Below are 26988 nucleotides of genomic sequence, written 5' to 3'. Positions count from 1 at the left end.
TTCAAGTGTTTTAAATGATTTATTCAGATTAGGCAATTTTCAACACTTTTTTGATTTAATATAATATATATTTTCAAAAACACTTCAGCTCTGAGGTAAAGTACTTTAGAGGAAAAACAAGAACACTTTTAAAAATAAAAGCAAAAGATTAGTAAAATTCTTAGGCAGGATAAACAGAAAAATATTCCCTCCTCACTTCAATGCTAATGATTCCAACACCAATACAATTCAAACAGCAAAGTCAGAGTCCAAAGTTGAGTTCCTTCCTTAAACAAAATTCTCTGATTCTCTGGGCCCATAACAGTAAACAAAGAAACTTCTCAGGGCAGCTCTTCCCCTGCCATTTCACTCCACACACCCACTCTCATATGGTGGAAATTAAAAGAAGCCTTACATTGTCTCTTCCTGCTCCGTGGAGATAGAGGATGATCATTCACCATTGCATTATCCCATCTCTTACTGCAGTGTTCCCCCTTGTGAAATAATGCTCACCCTGCCAGCTAGTTCTTATCCATACATAAGAAACTTTGGAGTGCTGCCAGTGGGAGAGCAACTGTGCTGACAAAGAAAACAGCTAGGATTGAGGAGTGTATTGCAGAGACACTACGTACCTGCAGGGATATCTTGGGACACCTGGCATGTGTAGGGGGCAAGTCCCTTCCCCATACAGCAAGATGGGGGGGAGGGGGGGAGGAGAGATCAGCATATGACCTCCAGCTTGATGATTTCAAGGGAACTTTGATTTAAAACTTGGCATTTCCTCGCCTTTGTGGCAGAGATTTCACTCTCTGTTTACATGTTATAGTGAGAGACTGCAAGACTTCATTACTCTATATAAGGTATTTTTACAGTTGCAAAGATATGATTTGGGAATGACAAGCAATAGAGGTTATAGTTCTTAAGACATTATGAAGAAAGTTAATCGGAGTCTTCATCATCAAGGTATTCCTCTGCGTTACTTAATATCCGCACTGTATCTGAAGGAAAAAAAAATTCTACTTTTAACCAGGGACAGAATCGGGCATATAACAAAATTTTTAGTAGTTTAAATTTGTGGTGCTGTGGGCAAACACACTTGAGCAACTCTAACTCTACATGAAGAGGCTGTGTCTGTGGGAGGCATTTCCTAGGATTTAAGATATTTGTAGGTGAGGCGCTAGTCAGGAGCTGGTCAAATGGTCACCTTTTCTACACAAACTTTGCATACATCTGTTGGAGAAAGTTCAGTTGAGGAGAAACACTGGCATGCCTGCTGCTCAGTATTCTTCATGTGAGGCTCCAGGAGCCTGGCTGCCTGAAAAGCTTTGCACACCAGAAGAACAAAGTTGGACACAATTTAAATCTCTGTGTTTTAAGTTTTAAACACAGAATATATGATTGGTGAACTAGAAAGTTTCCCTAGCTCACTTCCAAGGCTCCTAAGCCAGTCTTCATCCTCTGCTTTAATTCCCATGCAGACCTCTTCTGTCTCTTTTCTCCTGTCATCCACTGTCCCTCATTCTCCTCCCCCAGTTTTCTTCTTGTAGACTACGTATTGGTTTTTAGACATGGATTTATGCTTTCAAAAACTGCATGTATAAAAACACATCTAAACCTTGTGCTTCTAGATGGCAAGTAGAAAACTGGATACAGCAGAGAGGGAGGGCAAAGGACTAGTGGACACTGGGAAAGTGGTGGTCCTCACCCAGATATGTAGTAATGTCAAGAGAAGAGCACCTGGCTTGTGCTCCTTAAAGAGATGTACAGAAGGGGAATTTTGTTGTTGGACAGGAATTCCTCTCCTACAGGAGATGAGCCCTGCAAGGAGGCTTTCATTTACATCCCTTCCAGTGAAGGAATGGAAGGCAGTCCTAATCAACAATGATTTGTCTGCTTCCTCAAAGGTGACTTATCCTGCAGAGTTGTGTTGTACTACCCATTCACCATCAAAAATAACTGATGCATAATCCATTCTACACTGGTTAATAAAATATATTTGATAAATTCTAAAGTTATGGAGTATTTAAACAACAAACAAGCAGCTTAGTAAGCCAGCCCATGTCTTATATTTTGGAGTAATTGAGAAGTGAGTCAATTTTAAACTCTGATCTTGGGAATTGTTTTGCTAACAGGAGCCCAAAAGTACTTGTTTTAAAAATCTCAGAAAATCCATGTAATACTCAAGAGTTAGGGTGGTAAAGGTGGGGAATATACACCATCTTGCTTAATAAAGGTTTAGTCCCAGCTGTAAGTGCAAATATCCACACAGCCTTATCTATCAAAGGGCTATGGACCTTCCAAATACCTTTGTACCAAGGTCAGCCTCCTACTTCTCATTCTAAGGCTCAGAAAGGCGAGAAATTTACTATCTTCTTCCCATCTTTTTTCTAATTCCCTTCATTGCCTCCTCTTCAGTATCTTTCTGCAGCTCTCTGCCAACCATGTATCTCCTTTAAATCTACCTTTTCTACAGCCTTCCAATGAAGGATCTCTAATATCCCTTTGCAACTTTATATTTGAATACTTATCCCCTAACTGTATTTGCTTGCCTGAATTATAGTATAAACTTTCTGGGGAAGAGATCATGTCTTGAGTTTACTATTGTGGAGTGCATCACACTTTTCAAATATCAGAACTTCTCAAATATTCTTATATTGAGTACTCTTCTCCTCTAATCTTCCAAACTTTTAAACACAGCTGTTATGATTTGACATTAAACAAAAGAAGAGGGTTCCTAATGCTTTAAAAATAAGGTTTATGGAAAGAATAAACCAATTGAATGCAGTGCCATTAAGTACAAATGCATTATTAAAAACTTGCACAAATTAAAATATTTTAAAATGAGGTAAAGCAGACCACAGAAGCTATAAATATGCCACATTCATGCTATAGGGAACATACTGAAAGCAGAACTAAACTTGGATACTTTGATACTAGGAACAGGAAGAGTCCTGAAAAAGTACATAGGAAGTACTGAAATGTAAGTTGCAAGGAGTTCAATAGATGCATATGCATTTGAGAAACAAACATAATATGAGGGGAAGAAGAGACTCCAATATGAATGATCAGAAAAATTCAGGGAAAAAGAAAAGCACGCATGTAGCTGTGACCCTATTGACAAGAGGGAAGATTATGGAAGATCTATGTAAAGGAGAGAAGTGAGCAAGAAGTTAAAGACTGACATTGAAATGAAAACTGCAAACAATATTACAAATTATATATTGTGAGTAAAGGTAACTTGGTGATAGATTAGGTGGATATTGAGGACTTTTTTTTTTTTTTTGGTGTTTCACAGTTGTCTAGAAGGAATGAAGGAAATATTCCAGAAATAAAGATTAGCTTTCTGGATGGGGCGGCTCCTGGCCCCAGCACACCAAGCGCGTGCTTGGGGCGGCAAGCCGCGGGGGGGGGGTTTGGACCGCCGGAGGCCGCCTGCCTGCCATGCTTGGGTCGGCAAAATCCCTAGAGCCGCCCCTGTTTCTGGAGATGGAAAATGAAAAAGTAATGTAACTAATAGGGACTTAGAACAGAGAAGAATTCAGTAGCAGATGGCTTGAATCCCAGAATTCTGAAAGAGGAAGATAAAAAATACTTCTAATGGAGAGTAATTTACACTAGAAAAATGTATAGGAACTGAGGAAAAAACAATGTGGCTGCTGTTACAGCTGTTTCTTTCTGACCCCAAGCTAACAAGAGATTCTGATGTTGCAGGAAATTGAGTATTATGCTACCACCCCTTAACTTACTTACATAAAGTACTCAAAGTTAAGGAGTTGTCAGATGTTTCACTAACATTATTTAAGGGTGGTTGTACTAGCTCTTCCTTGCTTAGTTAAGCTTCCATAAAACTATCCTCCAAACAAAACTGTTGCTAAATTTGAATTAAGATAGTTAGATTGCATTGCTGAGATATACTTCATCCTATTTCCTTTTCCACTCATTCTCCACCCCATCTACACTCCATATAGGTTCCCCATCTCACTTCTACTTCCTCCCACAGTCCACCTATCTCCTCCCTGATCCTGAACAACCAACTTTACGCTTTTTAAAACTGCCGTGTGTGTGTGTGTGTGTGTGTGTGTGTGTGTGTGTGTGTGTGTGAGAGAGAGAGAATATATGTGTTTTAAAAAAGTTAATAAGTCAGGGAAGTGGGGATATGAGTGGGTTGTGGGAAGATTATATTCTGACAAACAATAGAGCACAACTCCCTTTCTCAAGCCAGCAGGAGGCTGTGAGGAGAATGGAGCGGGATGGTTGTGACAGACAGAAAAGTGGTTTCTGCTTCTGGGATAAGCTGTGGGGGGAGAAATAGGCATGGGAACATTTCATATGGCTAACCACATGAAGTACAGAGCAGGGGTTCTCAACCTTTTTCTTTCTGAAGGCCCCTCCCCCCCGCCAACATAGTATAAAACTCTACGGCCCACCTATACCACAACTATTTTTCTCCATGTAAAAGCTATGGCTGGCATTAAGGGGTAGGAAGCAGGGCAATTACCTGGAGGCCCACACCACGAGGGGCACCGTGAAACTAAGTTGCTCAAGCTTCAGCCCCAGGTGCTGGAGCTCAGGGACCCAGGCTGCAGTCCTGCGAGATGGGGCTTCAGCTTTCTGTCCTGGGCCTTAATGAGTCTAACACCAGCCATGCTTGGCAGACCCCCTGAAACCAGCTCGCCGCCCCTACCAAGGGGCCCTGAAGCCCTGGTTGAGAACCACTAGTATAGAGTACAGCTCCTTTCTTTCCCACTTCTCCCTCCCATCACGCTCCATCCTCCAGGAATGCCCTGCTTCCACAGGAGATCCCCATCTTTGCTCTACACCAGGAGTCCTCTCCTTTTCCCGTCTCCAATCGCATGATCCTCCTGGATAGTCATGCTCCTCAACCTCCCTAGCCTCCCGGTGACTTAGAAGCTGAGTTCTGATGAATTTCCTGTGGTTCATCAAAATGGAGTTGCTTTGATGAACTCTAGCTCTGTCAGAGAGTGGCTCCCCGTGGTCCCAACTGAACAAAGAAGTGAGAAACAAACAATACCTGTCCCTTGTTTCTTTTTAAGCAGGGAAGCACAGGCAGCATTGGTAGCCATATCCAGAGCCAATTTCTTCTCATTGTTTCTTAAATCTGTTCTTGCCCCTTTACAAAAAGAAATTCCAAATATGTTCAAAAATATTGTCCTAGCAAAACTAATAAAATGAAATCACTTCTCATACAAGTAGCCTGGTCAGCATGACTGATGGGAAAGGGCAATGGGGAGTTCATCTAGGGATTTATCCAAAGTCAATAGAAAGATACCCAATGGGCTTAGGATCAGGCTCCTACTTAGGAGCTGTGGAGCTCCCTTGCTGCTTAACTGGGTTTAGGTACCTATTTTTGTCTTCCACAGCAGAGTGAAATTTTACCCTGGACAGGTCAGCCTGTTGTACAGACAACTTCCAGGGTTTGCATGGTTTACAAAGATATGCTGGTCTAGCTAGGAACCAGGTTATAGAAAACAAATTTATAAAATATGCAAATTACAAACTCAGCAGTGATTTACACACAGGAAGCAGCTTTGCCACACATAGAGTATTGAAATCTTGGTAAAGATCTTTACCCTTTGCCAGTAGCATCTCTACAATATCTGCATAACCCTTCCAAGCAGCAGCATGCAAAGCTGTGTCTCCCAATTTGTTCTGTGGAGTTACAGGGAAAAGCAAGAGGATTAAAACACAGCAAAAAATAATCAGCCTGCACAAAGAATTAACAATAACAGTACTGTAAATGTTTGAATGGATAAACTTCCTACCTGTTGATTTAGTTCTACATTTGGCTGTGTAAATAACACTTCCACTATATCTACATAAAATGAAGAAAAAAGAAAACTTTATGAAACCAAAACTTGCTTTCTTATATTCCAAGTACAGCACTGAAGTCAGGATTGCACAGAGAGACTCTAAACCCAATCAGTTAGAGAAAATCCACATCATTAAAGCCTGTGAAGATTGCTGAGCAAGCACTACAAATACATTAATGTTTCACTTCTATAGCTAAACCTCAGTGACAAACACCATTTTTTTTGCTCTTCCCCTCAGCAGCCTGCATTTCACCTCTCATTTTTTATAATCATACTGATTAAGAATGTCTGTCTGCTTTTAAAGTAAAAGGATTTAAAGATGTTCCATTTTAAAAAACACATTACATTTGAGAGATCGGTGCTGGCTTGTTTGTTTTTTATTTAGTTATTGCTTACCTGAATTACATAAGAGTATAGACTTTGTTACTGATTACAGCAGATTAAGTAGTAACTGGTCCATTAGCCCAGCAAATAGAGAAAACTGGAACATAATCAGTAGAGTTGATGGAGTGTTATACTGTACCTTTGTGTCCACCATGGCAAGCCCAGTACAAAGCTGTGCTTCCAGCTTTGTCTAAACCATTTACACCAACTTGGTTATCCAAGCACTCTCTCAGCCAGCTCAGGTTTCCTGAAACAAATAGAAAACAAATTGAGTAGCAGAACCATGAAAGGCATTTAGCTCAGTATGAATGCTATGTTGCATTAGATCTTAATTTTTGTTTAGCAATTCATTAGAAACAGTGTTTGGCAGTAATTAGTTATTGCTACAGGTTATGGAGGGGGAAAAAAGAGTCCCAACTTATTAAACACCTTAAGAGGACAATTTTTTCCCCACCTTAAAAGCTAATCACTGATGGAATAGGACAAACATAGATTGCATCCATGTACAATCTGGTAAAAAGATTTCCCTACCCTCTTGTCCCTCGCTTTTTTCCTCCCACTCTGCTACTCAGTGCTGCAGAATTTAGATACCAAATGTATTCAAAATATTCAGGTTAACCAGCCAAAATATGCAGCACATTCAGTCTTTAAAATTCAAATAAAATGCCTTTGTTGGCACACATACACAAACCACACAAAAAGACTTCTTTTGGCATTACAAAATTTAAAATTCTCAAAATGAGAAGTCCAAGAAATCACAGTCCAAACCACACCCACCTCTTTTGGCAGCTTCATGCAATGGGTTATCAATGGACTCCGCTTGTTCAGCCACTGAAATGAAACACACAAATTCTGATCAGTTTCTCATAGTAAAGATTTGTGTATTATTTTTTCAGACTCTTGCTAATTAAGTCCAAGAGACTAGCGTACAGAAGTAGATTTTGCATTTTGTTCTGAAAGTGCTGAGGTTAGTGGTCTTCCTGTCTCTTGTGAAAGTAGGGTCAAGAATGGTGGGTCACTGAGACTGTTCTACTTCCTGTGCACACTAGCTTCCACAGCCTTTTTTTTTTTTTTTTTTTTTTAATTGAGCTCGAGGTCCCAGGATGAAATCCTGACTCTGTTGGAAATCTATGGCAAAATTACCTCTAACTTCAACTGGGCCAAGATTTCACACATGGTATTTCTTAGCCTAATGTAAGTGAAGTGCCTGTTGTGTGACTCTAATGGTTGACCACCAGCATCTAGTGAGCTGCACTCTGAAGACTGCATTTCCTGTGAGAATTCTTTCAGCTAAAACTTGGAATGGGGAGAAAAGCATTGATTGGTATTGGTGAAGATCAGAAGGCGGTGAGGGGTGAGCTCCAGATGCCCAGGGTAAAGCAAGTGTGTGTGTTGTCCTGGGGTGCTATGCTATTGCTGTGGGAAGTGGCAAAGCTAATGAAACTCTACAGCAGTGCAGCAGGAAGTTGGTTTGCAAATGGAATGCTTGTTTTTGAAAAACTGAGGTGCATTAGGTAACTTTGTGGACATGTCAGTTGTATTCTGAAGAATGTGGTGGTAGGAGTCCCTGCTTTACATGAAAAGATTTTAATTCCATTGTCAAATCCTGTGTGCTATCCAGACCTTCTTTGAGTCTTCCATTGATATCATCACCCAAACAGTGGTTTATAACTGCACTGTTTCATAGGTTGAAGTACCTAATTAATCCTGATCAAAGTAAAGATGCAAATCCAAGATTCTTTGATTATACACACAAATGCTGTTAATATATGGAGGAAAAAGTGGAATTTGATCATTGTATCTTAGCCACTCTGGAAACAGAATTTCTTAATTCTACAGTACACTAAAAGCACTATACAATGTGAAGTAGAACTCTTCTTTTTATTCAATACAGATTGTACTTCTCTCAGAAACCTGAATTTCTTTTCCCATTATCTTGTACTATTTCCAATGACTATTTTTCCCCCTCAATTCCTTATGATGATGCAATTATTATGGCACTTAATATCTCCCTACTATCAGTACTCTCAAATTTACATTGGTTTTCAGTTTGTGCTTCTGCAGGTCAAGCAGATGGAGCACAAGATCATAGGACAGGTATGCTTGCTGTATCAGGGCATATACCCTCAATTGGACCTCCTGCAACTTGTCTCTCATTTATCCATACTAAGTTTACATCAGTGTTCAGCCCAATGTACTATGCCCCAAAGTAACTTAGGGATGGGGTTGGGCACTGTGGAACAGCTTCTACAGGAGAGACTAAGGGATCCCCACCTTAGAATATCCCATAGCACAGTGTTTGAGCACTCTCTGGAGAGGTGCGAGACCCCCCCGTGTTCAAATCCTTTTCCCCCTGTGGCAGAGAGGGGGAAATCAAACCGGAGTCTCTCACATCTCAGGTGACTGATGTAACCACTGGGATAAAAGTTATAAGGTGGGCACCTCCTCCAGCTGGATTTTGAATGGGACTTGAGCTGGTAGGCAAGCTCAGGGGCTGCGACTCAGGTGGTAGTTGAACAAGGAAAGACTTTGAGGAACTGGTCAGCACCATCGCAGTAGGACATGACTTTGTCACCAAGACACTGGATTGTTACAGCCCACTCTACCTATGGTTAAATAGGACATTCACAAAGAAGTCACAGCTGGTAAACAAAACAGTGGTCCATTTCCTAAGCAGAAAGAAGCACAGGAAGCCCAATACGCTGGTACTCCGCAATTTGTATTCGCTCCCTATTCATTATTAGTCAGCTAAAGATTCTGGTATTGATTTATAAATCTCTTTAAAGCAACAGGCTTATGCTATCTCAGACATCTTCTCAGAGCCACCACAGCAGTTGATTGTCTACCACAATGTATTTAAAATATACTGTCACAGAGTGACTTTCGCCTGCAAGAAAGGGAGCAGGATTCAGTGCACCAGCTGGGCTTTAAGGGGAGGCACCTGGACTTTACAAAGGAGGAGATAGCTGCAGATGGGTTGTCAGATGTCTGCAGACACTGCAGGGAGTAAGAAGGCTCCTGTAGGACCCTGAATTAACAGGGAGAAGGCTTAACTCCAGGCAAGAGGTGCTGGAAACACAGGAAGACAAACCCTCAGGGAGGAAGGGCTGTGCCCAGATTGTGACTGGGGTAAAGAGGACAAACACTCATGGATGAAGACTGTGTAAACTTGAGTTCTATTTTTAAAAGACTTTGTGTGGGATTTAATAATAAAAAAAATCCTCTCATGCAGTCCATTTTAAATATCTAAACTGTGTAGACCAGTGGTTCTCAACCATGGGTATGTGTACCCTTGAGGGTACACAGAGGTCTTCCAGAAGTTACAGCAACTCATCTAGATATTTGCCTAGTTTAACAGGCTACATAAAAAGCTCTAGAGAAGTCAGTACAAAATAAAATTTCATACAGACCATAATTTGTTTATACTGCTCTAAATACTATACACTGAAATGTAAGTACAATATTTAATTTTATAACTACAGTTGAACCCTGTTATGTCGCCGGCCTAGGGGTTTGCCAAAAATAGTCCAGATAACCGATGATCGAGATAAACCCCTATCCACCCGCCCCCACCCCTGAACTCCCCTGCCCTCTCTCCAACACCCCCTCCCTGCCCTCTTACCGCGGTGCCTGCACGTGGCTGGATCTGGCGAAGCCGGACGGGGACCCGGAGCCGGGCAGCCAAAGAAGCAGGGACCCGGTAAGCGGGGCCGGGCGGCAGGCGAAGCGGGGACCCGGTAAGCGGGGCCGGGCGGCAGGCGAAGCGGGGACCCGGTAAGCGGGGCCGGGCGGCCGGCGACGCGGGGACCCGGTACGCGGGGCCGGGCGGCAGGCGAAGCGGGGTCCCGGTATGCGGGGCGGGGACCCGGTAAGCGGGGCCGGGCGGCAGGCGAAGCGGGGACCCGGTAAGCGGGGCCGGGCGGCAGGCGAAGCGGGGACCCGGTAAGCGGGGCCGGGCGGCAGGCGAAGCGGGGACCCGGTAAGCGGGGCCGGGCGGCAGGCGAAGCGGGGACCCGGTAAGCGGGGCCGGGCGGCAGGCGAAGCGGGGACCCGGTAAGCGGGGCGGGGACCCGGTAAGCGGGGCCGGGTGGGCGGGCGAAGCGGGGACCCGGTAAGCGGGGCCGGGCTGGTGGGGACGGGCAGGGACCGGGTATGCGGGGCCGGGCGGGCGGCGAAGCGAAGCCGGGCGGAGGGGCGGGCGGCAAAGCAGGGACCGGCGAAGCGGAGCCGGTCCCCGCTTTGCCCCCCGCCCCTCCGCCCGGCTTCGCTTCGCCGCCTGCCCGCCCGGCCCCGCATACCCGCCCCCGCCTGTCCCGCCCGGCCCCGCATACCTGGTCCCCACTTTGCCTGCCGCCTGCCCGCCCGGCTCTGCTTCGCCGGTCCCCGCTTTGCCGCCCGCCCCTCCGCCCGGCTTCGCTTCGCCGCCCGCCCGCCCGGCAAAGCGGGGACCAGGTATGCGGGGACGGGCGGGGACGGGCAGGGACCGGGTATGCGGGGCCGGGTATGCGGGGCCGGGCGGGCGGCGAAGCGAAGCCGGGCGGAGGGGCGGGCGGCAAAGCGGGGACCGGCGAAGCGGAGCCGGGCGGGCAGGCGGCAGGCAAAGCGGGGACCAGGTATGCGGGGCCGGGCAGGGACCGGGTATGCGGGGCCGGGCGGGGCCGGGCAGGGACCGGGTATGCGGGGCCGGGCGGGGCCGGGCAGGGACCGGGTATGCGGGGCCGGGCGGGGCCGGGCAGGGACCAGGTATGCGGGGCCGGGCGGGGACGGGCAGGGACCGGGTATGCGGGGCCGGGCGGGCGGGGACGGGCAGGGACCGGGTATGCGGGGCCGGGCGGGCGGCTGGGGACGCGGGGAGCGGGCGGCTGGGGAACCGCGCGGCTGGAGAGCCAGGGAGCGGGCGGCTGGGGACGCGGGGAGCCGGGCTCGAGATATTAGGGTTGGGCAAATCGACATAAGGGATGAGAAACCCATAAGATAAAGAGGGAGTTTGGCGGTTCCACTTGTAAAACCTCGAGTTAATAGGATTGGCAAGTTAACCGAGGTCGAGATAAATGGGTTCGACTGTATATGGTAAAAATGAGAGAGTAAGCAATTGTTCAATAACAATGTGCTGTGACACTTTTGTATTCTGATATCTGATTTTGTAATCAAGTATTTAAGTGAGGTGAAACCGGAGGGTACGCAAGACAAATCAGACTCCTAAAAGAGGTACAATAGTCTGGAAAGGTTGAGAGCCACTGGAGTAGACTTTAAGGGAGCTTGAGTTAAGGGGAAACTCAGGCAAGCCTCTAAAGAGCCTCTTGGCCAGAAGGAGGTGCTATAGGGCAGAGATGCCCTTTGACAGACATGTATAGACTGAAGGGGTTCCAAGGTGAGCCAGATGTAGCTTTTTGAAATCCTCCACAAAGAAAAATATCTAGAATAGTCAGTCCTACTACCACCAAAGATCACCCCTTAGTCAAAGCATTTCCAAAAGAACCATAACAAAACTTGACAGCATACCAGAGTGGGAAACCAATAGTTAAAGCAAGAAGTAGGACAGAGAACTGCCTGCATATTTGGACAGTCACAAAGGTGTGTGTTTTATTTTATAACCTATATACAGTGTCTACCTATGGTGGTGATAGGTACTTGAGAAATGCTGATTAAGTATTCTGATGTACTTTGATACTGGACCCTTAACTTCAGCATTGTTACCAGTGTCCAAAAATAATCATATCTAGTAATTTCTACTTAGTGACATGTAAATGAAGAGAAAAATAAATTCTAGACTTTACCGTAGTTGCTTGGAATAAGTCCAGTCCTGCCTTTGCAGGTTCCCTTCCACCAATTTGTGTCACTCTGGAGAGGAAGGGAGGGAAAAAAATTAAGGAACAGTCTTGAATTTTAAACTTAGTCAGTCTACATGTGACACCACTACTGAAATAATGTTACTCACCATATCTGAAATGTAGATAATATCCCCTTCTTCAAAATACAACTCATCTGGCTGAAAAAAAAAATTACATAAATGTGTGAAGAGATAAGCAAGTACATGAAAGAAGCACAGCACCTTTAGTTTTTGTGGTAATATTGCACCATCCCAAAATCTCCAGTATCAAGTCAACTGCTTGCTAGTCATTTACATTCTTGGCAAGTCAAACTACAGTAAGTAATGTATGAGGCATGTACACTAGAAGAGGAAGCTGGTCATCTTCCTACCATGGATTGAATGCAATAATTTAAGTGGAATGGGGAGTAACTAGGGTATTGGTTTTTTTTAATTATTCTACACAACACATTTTTTGGGCAAACGGAATCTGTCATTTATCTGCATGTAGTGATGACATGCAATCGAGTTTTTAAAAAACAAAAATAGTGTGGAGAAGGAAATGCCAAAGATTCTAAGACATCTCAACAACTTGACTTTGGGGGGGAGAAGGGGAAAAGCAGAGGAAGGCACGTGTGTGTGTGAAATCTTAGGTGTTATAGTGGGGCTATCACACTCTTATCATGAAGGTTGACAGCTTACCGTTTAATAGCCAATTTTCTAAATGCTCTAAAATCTACACAGTGCAAGTAAATGTCTTGGAAACTGATGAAGGGGATCCAGGATAGGATCCTCCAAATTTGAGATTGTTTGAGCAAAGGGTTTCTGAGATACAGATTTCTCCTCTCCCCCCCTCCCAAAAACATTAAAATAATCTTAAAATAATATCTTAACTTTTTGTGCCTACCTGGGACTACTTAAGGCTGTGATCCTCCCCAAACTGATAACCATCCCCTTGGTATTGATCTCAGCTAGGATCTGGCACCCACTGCCCAGTTGGAAAGCAATATTTGAATAGTTAGTCGGCATAAAAAATGGATCTACAATTTGGCTTACACCAAACTGACAAGGCACAGAAAGTCATTTGTGTTTATGCTGCAGGCAGGAATTCTACTGCAAATCAATGTTTTGTAGGTAGTGTGACACCACAGTAAATGAATGGCTCAGACATGCCCAAGTAGCACTCATGTACTAGGAGTTCAAGTGTTGATCTCGGCAGCTTTCTGAGAACATGGGGTGTAGATATTAGCTGCTCTCTGCCTGCATTCTGCAGTAGCTCCTCCTGAAAGCAAAAGTTCTGGTTTTAAGAGCCAACATTTCAAAGTGCTCTTAAAATCCACACACACGCTTCAGTTGTTTTGAAAACTGCTATCCTGTAACTCTATTTCCTAGTTTTCAGAGGCTTGAGTATAATCACACTTAACATTCTGGAAGGGTACAAGGCACTGTGAATAACCTTTAATTCTGTCAGGTTTTTGGCAGTGAATTGCACTCCTATTTGCCTCGTTAACACCCTTTTACCTACTCTAAAGGAGCCAGACTTCAAAAAGATAACTAACTCCTGTACTGCCACCTTACTGATTGTAACAGAAACCCTCCGAAAATACTCTTCTTATCCTGGGGATTCTGCTAGGGAAAGGCACCTTAAGTTCTTGGCAGGACTCCACAGTAGCCCTTCTGGCAAAGGCTACTCAGAAGATGTGCTTATTCAGCATGAGTACGAAATGGCAAACTTTTTAGGGGAGATTTGGTTTAGGTTTCTCTTCACTACCAATCCAATTAACCTAATTAAATGGGACTAGACAAGGAGCAAGAAATGGTAGCCCCTCAAACCTGCAACCATGATGGAGGGGCAGAGGGTTAGTGTCCTGCTGAATTTTTATGCTGCCTTTGGGAAGAGGAAAAATAAATGAGCCCAAGTCTCAGAATCTGCTAATCCTCTATTGTGGACATGGTGTACCAAGGAGACACCAGGGCTCACAGCATTACCTAATGGAAGTTGCATGTCGAGGAATCTGAGCTTGAGTAAGAAATGGACAGTGAATTCTTGTTTAGCACTGGAAACTAGTTATAGCTCTGTTAAACCAATCATTTAGTTTTTATTTATATAGCAGTGTAACAAGGCTGTTTATGCTTTTTTTAGAGTCCTGATGCACTAGCCCACACAATTAGATCACTTTGTTCTATGAGTGATATGAAAACCTAAATACTTACAGTTCTGGGTTCAAATGTATACAGGGCCCTGAACACTTTGACCTGTCCTAAAAAGAAGAGAAAAAACATTAATGACAGAGGAATGGAGATACTTCTCCCTTCCTTAGGGCAGAATACATCATCAGCATTACAGATCCAGCTCAAAAAAATCAAAGCTGCACTTCCTCCTCTGACAGGCAGGGCCGGTGCAAGGATGTTTTGTGCCCTAAGCAAAACTTCCACCTTGCTTTCCCCCCCACCCCACAGCAGCTCCGCACTCCCCCCGCCCCAGCTCACCCCTGCCCCGCACACGAGCACCACGTGGCTGCTTCATTTCTCCCACCTCCTAAGCTGATTGTGGCGCCAATCAGCTTAGGAGCCGCAAGCCTGGGAGGCGGGAGAAGTGAAGCAGCCACGGCGTGCTCGGGGAGGAGGCAGGGCAGGGGTGAGCTGGGGTGGAGAGTTCCCCTGCATGTTGCCCCCCCCCTTACTTGCTGCAGGCAGCCCTTCCTGCGCTCCCCTACCCCAGCTCCCTCTGTCTAAATGCCAGCGGCAACCGGGGCAGCCGAATCTTCGTCCGCCGCGGTTGCTGCCGAAGAAAATGCCGCCCCCCAAATCCTAGCACCCTAGGTGACCACCTAGGTCACCTAAATGGTTGCACTAGCCCTGCTGACAGGGACTGAGCGTGCTTGGCAGGTGCAGGCACAGCAGGATGACAGAACCTTTCTCCCTCCCGTGGCAGGCCAATCTGGGACAGCACTTGACCCTGCATACCATCCTCCCTTCCCCCACCCCCATGTATCACCTCTGCCCACATGCTGAAGGTCTAACTGAGTGCCATATCTAGAGGCAGGAAGGAATTTTTCCCCAGGTAATATTGGCAGAGACCCTGTGGGGGGAGTTGGCCTTCCTCTGCAATCTCAGGCACATGTCACTTGCTGGTTTGAGCTAGAGTAAATGGTGGAGTCTCTGGAACTTGACATCTTTAAATCAGGCTTTGAGGACTTCAGTAACTCGGGCAGAGGTTATGGGCCTATTACAGGAATGTCTGATGTGCAGATCAGACTACATGATCATGAGGATCCCTTCTGGCCTTAAAGTGTGAGTCTATCATAGAACATGTAAATGATTTGTTTAACTACTGATGCTCTCTAATCAATGACCTGCTTCTGCTAATTAAGTTAAAGGATACAACTGAACCACATAAGGCCAACCTGGCTCTCTCTGAGCCTTTCTGGATTACTGCTCCCATAAAATGCTACTAATAGGCATGGATACATGATGCTCATAGAGACTTCTAAGACTCTTTCCAACTAAAAAAGTGGTTTGTTTGAAAACGATGAATAGCAAATACAGTTTACAAAAATGCAATCCTTTAAAGGGCTTGCAGTGGCAAATCAGAAGCAGCATTTTGAAGTGCTGTGACTATGTTCTGTTACAAACAAGCAAGATGAGTACAAAACTGTGTTTTATAATGTAATTAAAAAAGAAAAATTGTCTCATTAGAAAAAGGATTTTTTTCCTCTGAGTAACTTGTAATTTGTGTTAATCGCAGTAGTATTAATGGAGGGTTGTTTTTAAATAAGTGCCTAGTGTTTTCCTGACAAGAGGCCACAGTTTTCTCACACTAGGGTTCTTCTAATCAGTTCTTTCCTTTCTCCAATTCCAACTCTTCCGTACTAGCTTGCAGTTTTTACATGCTACCATGTAACAATCCCCTCTTCTATTACACTCACTGCTAACACATTCCCTGTCTTCCTCTTCTTCAGCTCCACCCCTCAAAAAAAATTATCCCTTATGTGTGAAGCTACTTATTTCAACATCTGAGTGAGGCTGAACTTCCGGAGAGGAAGGGGAGGGAAAGCTATCAACTCTATTTGGTTAAAATAAGTTTTGCTTCTGAAGTAGAAGAAACACAAATTAGCCTGGGGAGCTGTTTATTTCTTCTGACTAGAAAATGAACATTAAAGTAAAGCAATAAACTAATATTTAATGGAGCTGGTGCATGGCAGGGTGAGTTGATGCAACTCTCTATTAGAATTCAGAGGCCCAGTTCTCCTGCTGTAGGATACAAACAGTTCCCACTGACTGTATTATTCATATTCTCCCACAGGAAAATAGGACTCCAGGGACCTGATTCTGGCTACTACTGTGACTGCTTTGCGTTGCTGTTGCAACACCAAACAGCCAGTAAGCCATCTTAACTAGCTTAAAGGGATACCCTGAGTGTCATAAATCACTATTCTAGCACCTGGTGTAGGGAGATTTGATGCAGCACCTCTATGCTCTCAGGCTTATTTAATTTTCTAATGGACTAAACTAACCCTGGGCTGGCTCTAGAATCATGTGCCTTGAAACTGGCACACAGTCATCACCATCATCCTTCCACCCATTAGGTTTCACTGGGCACAGTTCAAAATCTGGGAGCAGGTACCTAGAATTGATTTGGGTAAAATCCTAGCCCCAACACACAGCATAAATATTGGATCATGCTCTAGGTCAGAGGTGGGCAAACTTTTTGACCCCCAGGCCATATCTGGGTATGGAAATTTTATGGCAGGCCATGAATGCCCACAAAATTGGGGTTGGGGTGCTGGAGTGGGTGAGGGCTCCAGCTCGGGGTATGGGCTCTGGGGTGGGGCCAAAAATGAGGAGTTCAGGGTGCAGGAGAGTACTCTGGGCTGGGACCGAGGGGTTTGGAGGGCGGGAGGGGGATCAGGGTTGGGGCACAGGAGGGTGTCAGGGGTGCAGGCTCAGGGCAGCACTTACCTCAAGCAGCTCCCAGAAGCAGCAGCATGTCTTCACTCCGGCTCCTACGTGGAGGCACGGCTAAGCAGCTCTGCGCACTGCTCTGTCCGCAGGCACCGCCCATGCAGTTCCCATTGCCCGCTGTTCCTGGCCAATGGGAGCTGTGGGGGGCAGCGCTTGGGACGGGGGCAGCATGCAGAGCCTCCTGGCTACCCCTACGCGTAGGAGCCAGAGTGGGGACATGCCGCTGCTTCCGGGAGTCGCACGGCTGGGGCAAGCCCCTGACCCCACTCCCCAGCTGGAATGCGAGAGTGGGGCAAGTCCCAGACCCTGTTCCCTGGTGGGAGCTTGAGGGCTCGATTAAAACATCTGGAGGGCTGGATGCTGCCCCCGGGCCCACCGCCGCTCTAGATATTCATGGGGTTGAGGGTAGGGAAGAAAGGAATACCTCCCAGGCCTCAGAACAGCACTAGATCCATTAGCTCCTGCCTGCCTCATCTCCCAGAACTCCCTGATGAGTTGGGGACATGGAAATACCTCACAAGTGTTCCAAAATCCATGGCCAAGGAAGTAATTGGGTAGGAGAATGATTTGCCTTTAAACAAAAGGTTGCAGGGGCAGGTGAGTGAGGAGAAAAGAGTTAAGTGCTCTTTCCAGAGTCCCTAATCAACACTGCAGACTAGGATGGATTTGATTTAAATCACTAGTCAGGAAGACTCGATTTAGTCATGGATTTCTACATAAAAGTGCATTCTTGTTGGTTGTTATAACCTTAATACATATTCTTCACAACTCAGAGATAGATGTATGTTTCATTTTTAGAAGGTACACACTATATATTTTAAAGTGATTTATTTTGAAAACTTTTCCAATTAGTTTTATAGCTATATCAGAAAATAATGACTGTTTTGTTATTTCATTTACCAAAGGTAACTGAAGCAGATATTTATGAAGTCATTGGGAGGTGAACTATCTCCAGTTCAGCAGATTAATCACTGATATTTGGAGGAGTTTCTTGCCAGGCTGTATTAGGAGAACATCACCAGACAAACATTTAAATAATTTTATTTAACTAAAACAACAATTATGTATTCTGGATTTTTTTTCTTCAACAGCAAACATATAATATTTTAACAAAACAAGCATATGAATTTTAGACTTTAACTTAATGTTTAATAAATTCAAAAATTCAAGTTTTTTAAAAACCAGGTTTGTGTTTTTTTTGTTTTTTAATTAAAATAGTTAAATGAAATTTAAAAAAAATCGACTGTGAGCCAGGTCAACATGAGAAACTTAAAATATTGGCTTCTGCAGCTAACTCAGTCATCTTCACCTTCATTTTCTGCACTGGCAGAAAAAGCTACTGCTGTTAAAAGTGAGATTATCACGTCAACAGTCTCTGAATCCAAGTGCGTAAGTGACTTCCACCAGTTCACTGGTGTGACTTTCTTAAAAGATCTACAAACATATATTTCTTGAATGGTTCTTATTCCCAAACTGGGTCTCTTTTACAGCCTGCTTCATTATAGGTTTTCCCTTCTAATGAGAGAATGGTATGGTAGATCTCAAATCAATGAAGGCTACACTCAGAAAGACCTCAAGACTTCTGGAATATGCTGCTCAGACAGTTTCACTTTTGTTTCTACTGCCTTTCCCTCCCTTCTCACATTTATCTCCACACTTCTTCTCCTTATCTAGATCTATTCTGCCCCCACCGATTTTCTATTCATTGAACTTTTTGAAACTTTGCACTTCTAGAGAGAGGTAAGGGATTGACTCTGTGTACACAAATTTGCACAGAGACAACAGGGTTGAGGTCTGTTATTTCTCACCTCTATATATTATTTATTTAAAAACATTTTTGCTGTTATCTCTGGAGACACAAATCCACAGTCTGAGAACTGCAAAACTAAACATCTCTGATGGTATCTTCTAGACTGAGCACTGAGTCCCATTGGGTAGATGGAAAGATTAACCTAAATAATCTATACAGAAGCCCCTGGAACCCCATAAAATTGGGTCCCTAATCCACGAACTATTGGAACTCATTTACAAAACTTTTCTTAAACATTACATGAATATATTGTCTGATATTATAGAATTAGAATTTATAATTCCTATTCCATGATATGAGTTTTAATTAAGAGGTTTTTTCCCTCAAAAATTTGATCAAAAAAATCCGAAATAAAAAAACTTTTTTTTACTAAGTAATTGATTTTTATCCACCCTGCTGCAGACACCCTGTTAATATTCCCACTTTGTGCAATCTGAACTCATGAATCTCTCAGGTCCAGAACTAGTATAGCAGAGATGTTGCAAATCAGAATTAAGATGCAGTGGTCTTAATTTTACACAGAACCTGCTTGTTCTATATCAAGTGATCTTGGGTATCACTTGTCTCATTTTTATCACCACCAGACTCATGCAAAGTAGTTCTTCTTTGTGGATTTTAAAGGTTCAGTATTAAAAACAGACAAAAATCAACTGCTTGAAATTTTTCATTGGAACTACATTAGGGAAATTAATTTGTTAGCCCTAGCAAAGCTACCAAGGTCTATCATAGGTATTTCTAATGCATCCATCATAGTATTTAATGCAGGATATTTAATATCCTGATGCTGCAAAGACTTATGAATGCAAGAAGTCCCACTGAATGCATAGGTCTGGATGAGTATTCTGTTGAACAGATTGACTAAATGTAGATAAACTTGCAAAATGGAAGGCCATGCATATCTGTTTGCTAATGGTGGCCTATATAGAGCACCTTAGCTACAGTAATACTGTATCAATCAGCACCTCAAATATTGTAGGTGCCAGGAGCGTTTAACAGTTGTTTTTAAAAACAAACAGTATTGGGATATCATCAAGGAAAAGATATGAAAAGTTATTTAACATAAGATTTACTTGCAAATAACTTTACAAGTGAAGTTCAGGTGTCCCACTTTTTAATATTGGGAACTTCATTTATTCACAGAGGTCTTGATCCTGCAATCTGTGGTATGCAAGCAGACTACTGCACTTACATGGAGCTGGGCTCTGCACAGGCACAGCAGTCCACCCAAGTGCAATGACTGTCCAGACCGGGGCCGGAAATATCAGTTCGTATTTCCTATGTAAGCTGCTCAGTATAATAAAGGTGGTGGTGGTGATGGTGTATGTGTGTGGGGGTGTTAAAAAAAACCAACAACCCAGCAATACAGTACTCCTTAAATCCACTTTCTTAGTCATGTCTGGCTAGCAGAAAGTTTTCTTTGGCTAGCAAGGGGGCCTAAACAATCAGTGAATCCAGAATGTAAGCATTTGTTTAAAAAACAGAAAAAAAAACCCATTCCTCTGGTTCCAAAGACTTCCCAAGTATGAATGAATGCAGTGTTACCTTCTGGGGAATGAGATTGATCCAGTGCCTTTTCTTCAGCTTTTCTTAGCTCAACCATGAAATTAACAAGAACCTTAGTAGTTTTACTACTGATATTTTACAATCCTGTTTGCAAGTGTGAAGACCTATTAGTGGCTGCATTAAGACAATTAACACTTATAAAAGTTGTCAAAAATAGGAACTAACCCTATGCATACGTTACACCACAAATGACCGCATAACCTTATTCTGTATACTTCGGTTTTCCTCTTGCCATCCCTCTTCCCTATCCAATATCTCATTTTAAACTGTAAAGTTCTTGGGGCAGGGCCTCTTCTCTTCTCTGAGAAGTGCTCTGTACACCTATGTGACTATGTAAACAAACAACAGAAGTTATTTAATGTGGAGGATGTAGAAGTAATGCATTTTTAGCTGTTAACAGCACACTCCAAGAAGTCTGCCACAGATCTATGTACAGGCAGTCCTCGGACTTACGACGCAATTTTCAGGAACCAATTGTGTCGTAAGTCGAAACGTCGTAACTCGGAACTGCAATACACTCCATTACAGGACAGAGCGTCGTAAAGTTGAAACCAACTGTCATGGGTCAATTCAGAAACGTCATAAGTGCTATTCATCGTAAGCTAATGTCATAGTCAAGGACTGCCTGTATTGTTCTCATTCAGAAACACCACTGGACATAGTGCACAATCCAAGAGCACAGCTGGCAATGGCAATTCAATTTGTCAGGTTTGCAATTTTGGTAAATAGGATTAATATCCTCAACACAAAAAATTAAATGTTAAACTCTGAAAAGGGCCATGTGTTTTGAGGATAGAATGGAGTAGCTGAAAGAAAAAGGAGGATCCAACACTTGCATAGTGTTGACTATTGAATATAACTGAAATTTTCATCTTACTCTCATTCACCTCATTTGAATTGCCAAGAACAGACATATCTGGAATAGGGCACATTGTACTATTCTTGCTTCCTAGCACATACAGAGTAGAGACAACAAAGTTTTCACAGGGGATAAAAGAAAATAAATACAGCAATCCCTTGTCCAGGAAAGACTTTTTCCACTGACCCAAGAACCAGGTTCTCTGCTTAACCAGATGAGAAACATGTTATATGATTTCCCAAAGACCATAGATGCCCAAACATGGAGTCGGCGGTGATTGGGCGGAGGGAGGCAGCATCAGATTTTACATGCCAAATGAAGTTATAATAGATTGTGACAGGATTACTAAACATATACAGCTGTTGTCCAATACTAAATTTTCAGATGTTAAGCAAAGTTTATATATATTTATTTGGGATTCTTTTTTTGAAGTAATCTTCATTTGCCCCCCTCTTCCCAGGAGTTCTCAATCTTTTTTCCTAATTCTTAATAGATATCTTATGGTTCAGCCCCTCTCCAATTTGCAATCATATAACATCATCCCTGTGTCAACTACAGTTGTTGCATATATGCAACACAGATATTAGGAGAGTGCTTACATATTTTTAAATATCTTCATTGTGATTTTTCTTTCTTAAAAAAAAGGCCAACTATTTCTTCCTCTCATCTGTTCAATTTCTATCTACTACTAGAAATGCTTCTCTGCCACCTCGTCTTTCTCTTCTTTCTGCTCTGCTTTTCTGGACATTCCTCTGCTGGTGATGGCTGCAACACCTGAAGACAGCTCCTGTTTTCTTTTCTACTTCACTTATTTAGTAACAGCCCATAGTAGAGGTAGCTAGACTTGCTACTCCTTATGCAAGCCTGGCTTTACAGACAGAACACCTAGCAGCTCTGAACAATAAAAACCAGCACAGTGTGACCAACCACCATCAGGAGGTGCTCCAGGGGGAGAACAACTGCTACAGAGTATCCAATTGTCAAGGAAACTATACTTCTGGATATGGTCCACATAGCTTTATATGTCTACTTCTTCTTTGTTAGAGTGGGTACCTTTCAGAACATTTAGAACCACAAAACAAAGATTCATAGGACAATGATAGTATTATAGGCTAATACAAGTAGCCTTATTGAGATGAAAAGCACAATACAGCCTTCATATAAAAATGGCTTCTTAATACATTTAAAAAAAAGACCGACAGCCTGTCCCTGAAATGGCCTGACAAATTATTGCAGTGAAAACTATGTCTGCACAAGGCATTCTCTCAAGAATTAAGAAGTTTAGAAATGCTCAGTCAATTTAAAAAACTTCTCTGAATATCCCTTTAGAAAGTATGAGAGGTAATCTAGTTTATAATTTCTTATCTCTACATATAGATCTACAGATTACAAAACTCATTGAAAAACCTTTTAAAAAAAAGAAATTCTAACTAACCTGTCTGGTAAATTAGAAGATTAATATAATTAAAGACAAAAAGATTACCCATACACACTTGGGTCTTAAAACTGTGTGGAAGTACAGAAAGAACTGACAGGGATTTGTAAGGGATCTTAATGCATGACAGTCTTTGTTAGCGAGTTAGGCTAACTGTAACCCTAATAACGCAAGATTTTAGAAGCGAGGATTGTGTGAGGCGAGCAGAAAAGAACTGTGTGAGAAGTTGTTTTGACCTTGTGTAGATAGACTGGCGTCTCTCAGAAGTGAGAAAAACAAGATATCAGGATGACCTATGTATAAACAAAATGCAGCTGTTGTTTATTATTGTCTGTAACAAAAGTATAAATGCTTGTTGTAATTGTTTACCTATTGAGAGACCTGTCTAAGAAGGGGAGACCCTATGTCCTAGTGCACTCTCTCCCTGTTGTAGCTGCTAAACAGAATAAAGTATCTGACTCTGCTGCACCCAAACAAAAAGCGAGAACTGAGTTTTTCTCCGACAACTGGGTCGACTCTACTGGGAATCCTCTGAATTTTACTCAGCTATAATCTTTCACAGGAAGACAAACAGTGATAGTTCTATCAGCATTTTCTTTAAGCCTCATTTTCAAAGGGACTTAGCATTCAGCAAGGAAGGGCAACATCAGTCACAGGCTGAAACTTGGCATTTAAATGCCCAGCTGATTTTTATTTTCTATTCTTTACTGTGCTCATCACCACATCATCTGACTGCCTTCCATAGTGCAGTAAGCTATGCGAGTATACATCTGTCACATTTGTTCTCTCCTCCTCTCCCCAAAGGGAGAAGTGTGTGGCATGTCTTGTTTTGGTAGGGCTTTTTGTGCTGTTCTTGCTTGGTGTTTTTTATTATTATTATTTATTTCTTCTTTAAATATAGCTGTTGCTATGTGTTTGTTAGAGAAGACAAGGTCAAAGAAATGGGTCTTACACTTGGAATGGAAACAAGTGAGGTCTGTAATGGCCCTTACTTCCTGGGGGAGTTTTGTTCCTTAATTTTTGGACAAGTCCTAGAGAAAGATCCGTCTCCCACCCAGACAAACTTTTATTCTTATCGTTGAGTTCCACTGTGCCAACTGTGCAAAGCTGTCGCCCATGGGTGGCAAGTATCATAGGCTCTGCCTCCCCAAGCAGCTGTTGTGGCCCTGGCCATGCTCTGCCCCCAGACCCTCTCCTGCCATTCCTGGTGTTGTACCCTGACCCAGGCTGGCTGGGGCCGGCCAGCATGCCCAGGTATAGCAGTCCAGCCAAGAGGTGATAAAGGCATGAATAATATTTATATACCTAATGGGTGGTGTGTGTTCATTGTGGGGGCAATAGTTTGATAGGGGAATGTCCATTTTCAGGTCCTACAAGGGGTTTTGCTTGTGTGACTTTAAACAGTCAAATGCAAAGAAGTTACTTTTAAAAATTGGCTATTTAGTCAACAACATCAACTAAGTACTTAAGTATTTCAAGAAATACAGTAAGTGGCCAAGATATTGAAGATGAAAAATATATTAGTGACCACGTGGTAATTTTATTAGAGGCACCAGTCACAGCTCCACAATTACTTTGGAGTTGAGTTCTGCACTTAAAATAGGGATTCAACCTCTTATCTGTTAAAAATACAGTATAATCTACCCCAAAATACAGCACTTAATATGGAATTTTCTGGTCATTGAAAAAACTATAACAGATTTTTAAAACAAACTTTGTAACATCTAAATAAGGATGTTACCAATTCCAACTACATTAAAGGCTAGATCCTGCAAATTATTCAGGAAATTGGTTAGATTAAATTTGTGTAAGGGTTAAGGGTCATGTCCTGCGCAGAGGCCCTTCCTTCTTCCATTCAGATAAACAGGCAAAGCTTCTGTTCTCTAAACACAAGAACAAGGGGATATTCAATTAAACTGAGAAGTGGCAAAGTCAAAACTGATAAAGGAAATGCTTTTTCAAACAAAGCTGTTACACTAGAACTCACTGCCACAGGGTATCATGGAGACCAATCATTTCACAAAAATCAAAGAGGGTCTGGACACTTGTATAGATAGCAATATCCCAAGTTTTGACAGTTAATGCTAAAAAGATTATTGGAAGGGATAGAAAACCTCATGTTTGAGGGCTTAACCACTCTCCACCTATTAAGGAATGGGATGAGACATTCATGGGGGCAGATTATCCCACCTCGGTCTTCTGTGGGATTTCATGCACCTTCCTGAAAATTGACAGGATACTGGACTAGATACATCATAGGTCTGATCCAATATGGCGATTTCTAAGTTCCAATGACAATTTTGTTGTTAATTTTAACAGAACCAAAACTGATGGTGGCTCATTAGCCATGATTCCGTTGGTAAATATGCATTGCTTCACAAAATGTGTGTTTGTTTATAATTAAATAATTTACTTCCTTGAATAAACCCAGCATGTATTATAGCTTTCAATTTCTCTTTTTAAAAGAGATGCTATCAAGAAGTTTAAGTCACCAGATAACTTTCCTTTGCATAAGCATCCAGACTGGTGTAGTTAATTTCTTCCTCTTTTTTAAAGAAAATTACATGACAGATAAAATACCATTTTTAATTCAAAGTCTAAAAAGGAGAAAAAGAGCTGTAGCATATATAAAACCCTCAATTACTTCACACACTTATTTTAGAAAATACAAGAACTAGTAAAGTGTTTAGCATTTTTTTAAATGGAAACAGACCATTCCCTACTTAACAGCAAACTAGATTTAGAATCTAATCAATGCTTAATTTGTGCCAGAGCTAAGCCTGGGCACTTTTAGGATTGGCAGTTCGAAGTCCTGGCACCTCTGCATTTATTATGTCAGTTACGAAAGTAACAAAAAAGCTCAGGCCTTGGCACCTCTTTTATTACAAATTAAGCACTGAATCATCTTGATAGCATCTTTTCCTAAACGGAAATGTAAGCAACAGGATATTGACACATATTTGCAAATGACAGAAAATTCAGTAGTCTAAGGGTGACAACTAAGCACCTTAAAAGTCATTTGATCCCAATAGATCATACCTCCTATAGAGTCCTGGATTCTTATCCTGGGCTCCATTCAACAGAGGACAGTGTTTTCAGGCTTTGGAAGAAGATAGTCTTCTGTGCTTTGGCAATTTCAACACACTTTTACTAATCAAGCCTTGAGAGTTCACAAATCATTCTCTGACCTTTCATCAGTTACTGTCACAACTCTAATACATTCTTTGTAATGACGACTGAAAAAAATCTTGGTTTTTTAGGCACAAGTCTCAGATTTGTACCAAGTATTAAATCACAGAATGCTATCGCAAGTAAGGAAATCTGCTCCCAAGGAGGGTGCTTGTTAGGACACCTCTTCCCACGTGGAGGCACCCCCGTGACAATCAACTTCAACTTTCTAGCTTGACACGCCTTAATTGCAGAATAAGTCTCCGAGCATATGTTGCAGATTGTTCAGCAACCAGCCTTAGAAGAGCATTTTAACCGAGGCGTGTTTCCGTCCTTCCGCAACTGTAATGCAGCACCGAGTTCGCTAAAATGATCTCCAGAGCACTAGTAATTGCATTTGCTTCTGCCTCTTCCTCCTCTTACCAGGGACTAGCTCAGCTCACTTCCTACTTCTCCTCGGCCACTAGCAAGTGCGCTCTGACAGTGACAGCCCGAGCCACGTCCCAGATAAAAAGGAAGCCCCTCGCTCTGGAGCCATAACCACCCCGGCGCTCTGCCAGCCCGAGCAGCCTCCCCATCCCACCCCCTCTTCAGCACATCGCAAAGGTGGCCCCGCACCGGACAAATAAAAAGGGAACGAGAAAAACATCGCCCACGTGTCAGAGCCCAGCTCCGTGTCTAGCACCGAGCACGAACTTCGAGCTCCGCCTTGCACCCCGTGTAATGCAAGTGCAGGCGGGGTGCAAGGCGGCTGCTGTTCCTGTGTAGGAGGCGCGCGGCGACGGGCCGCTCCCTTACCTGGTTTGGCTGGTTTAGGTGGCGGCTTGGACATCGCGGCGGCTTGGCTTAGCACAGAGCCGGGAAACCCCTTCCTCCGCCTCCCCGCAAACTGCCCTTGGCCGGTCCGTGCTCCTGCCCGGCGGCAGAGCCCCTCCTCTGCAGCGGGCGCGGGGCTCGAGGCGGAGCGGCGGCGGTCCCAGCAGCGAGTCCCCGGGGCTCGATGAGGAAGTGAGAGGAGCCGGAGCAGCAGCGAGCGCGGCCCCTGGGCGCTGCTCCCCCTAGGGGCGGCTGCGGGACCAGGCGCACAGCGGGGCGGACCCGGGAGCGCGAGGCAACCAATCTCCGCGCGCGTGGCGCCAGGCGGGCGGCTCCGCTCGCTGACCCTGGCGTGGGCCGGGCGCTTCC

The 26988-nt window shown here is 43.5% G+C and overlaps 1 protein-coding gene across 1 annotated transcript; it reads right to left on the bottom strand.

Annotated features, from left to right (window-relative positions):
• On the bottom strand, positions 1-26853 carry OSTF1 (osteoclast stimulating factor 1). Its single transcript, XM_045020525.1, has 10 exons — positions 26602-26853; positions 14218-14264; positions 12133-12183; positions 11972-12035; positions 6972-7025; positions 6334-6441; positions 5763-5812; positions 5571-5649; positions 5012-5110; positions 1-977 (listed from the first exon to the last, which is right to left on the bottom strand). The coding sequence occupies exons 1-10, from the start codon at positions 26633-26635 to the stop codon at positions 919-921; spliced, it is 645 nt and encodes a 214-aa protein (XP_044876460.1). The 5' UTR covers positions 26636-26853; the 3' UTR covers positions 1-918.
• Positions 26854-26988: the final 135 nt, after the last annotated feature.

The sequence above is a fragment of the Mauremys mutica genome, chromosome 6, assembly GCF_020497125.1.
Source record: "Mauremys mutica isolate MM-2020 ecotype Southern chromosome 6, ASM2049712v1, whole genome shotgun sequence".
Lineage (NCBI taxonomy): Eukaryota > Metazoa > Chordata > Testudines > Geoemydidae > Mauremys > Mauremys mutica.
Note: the sequence above shows the minus strand (reverse complement) of the source record. Positions and strands in the feature narration are given on the sequence as shown.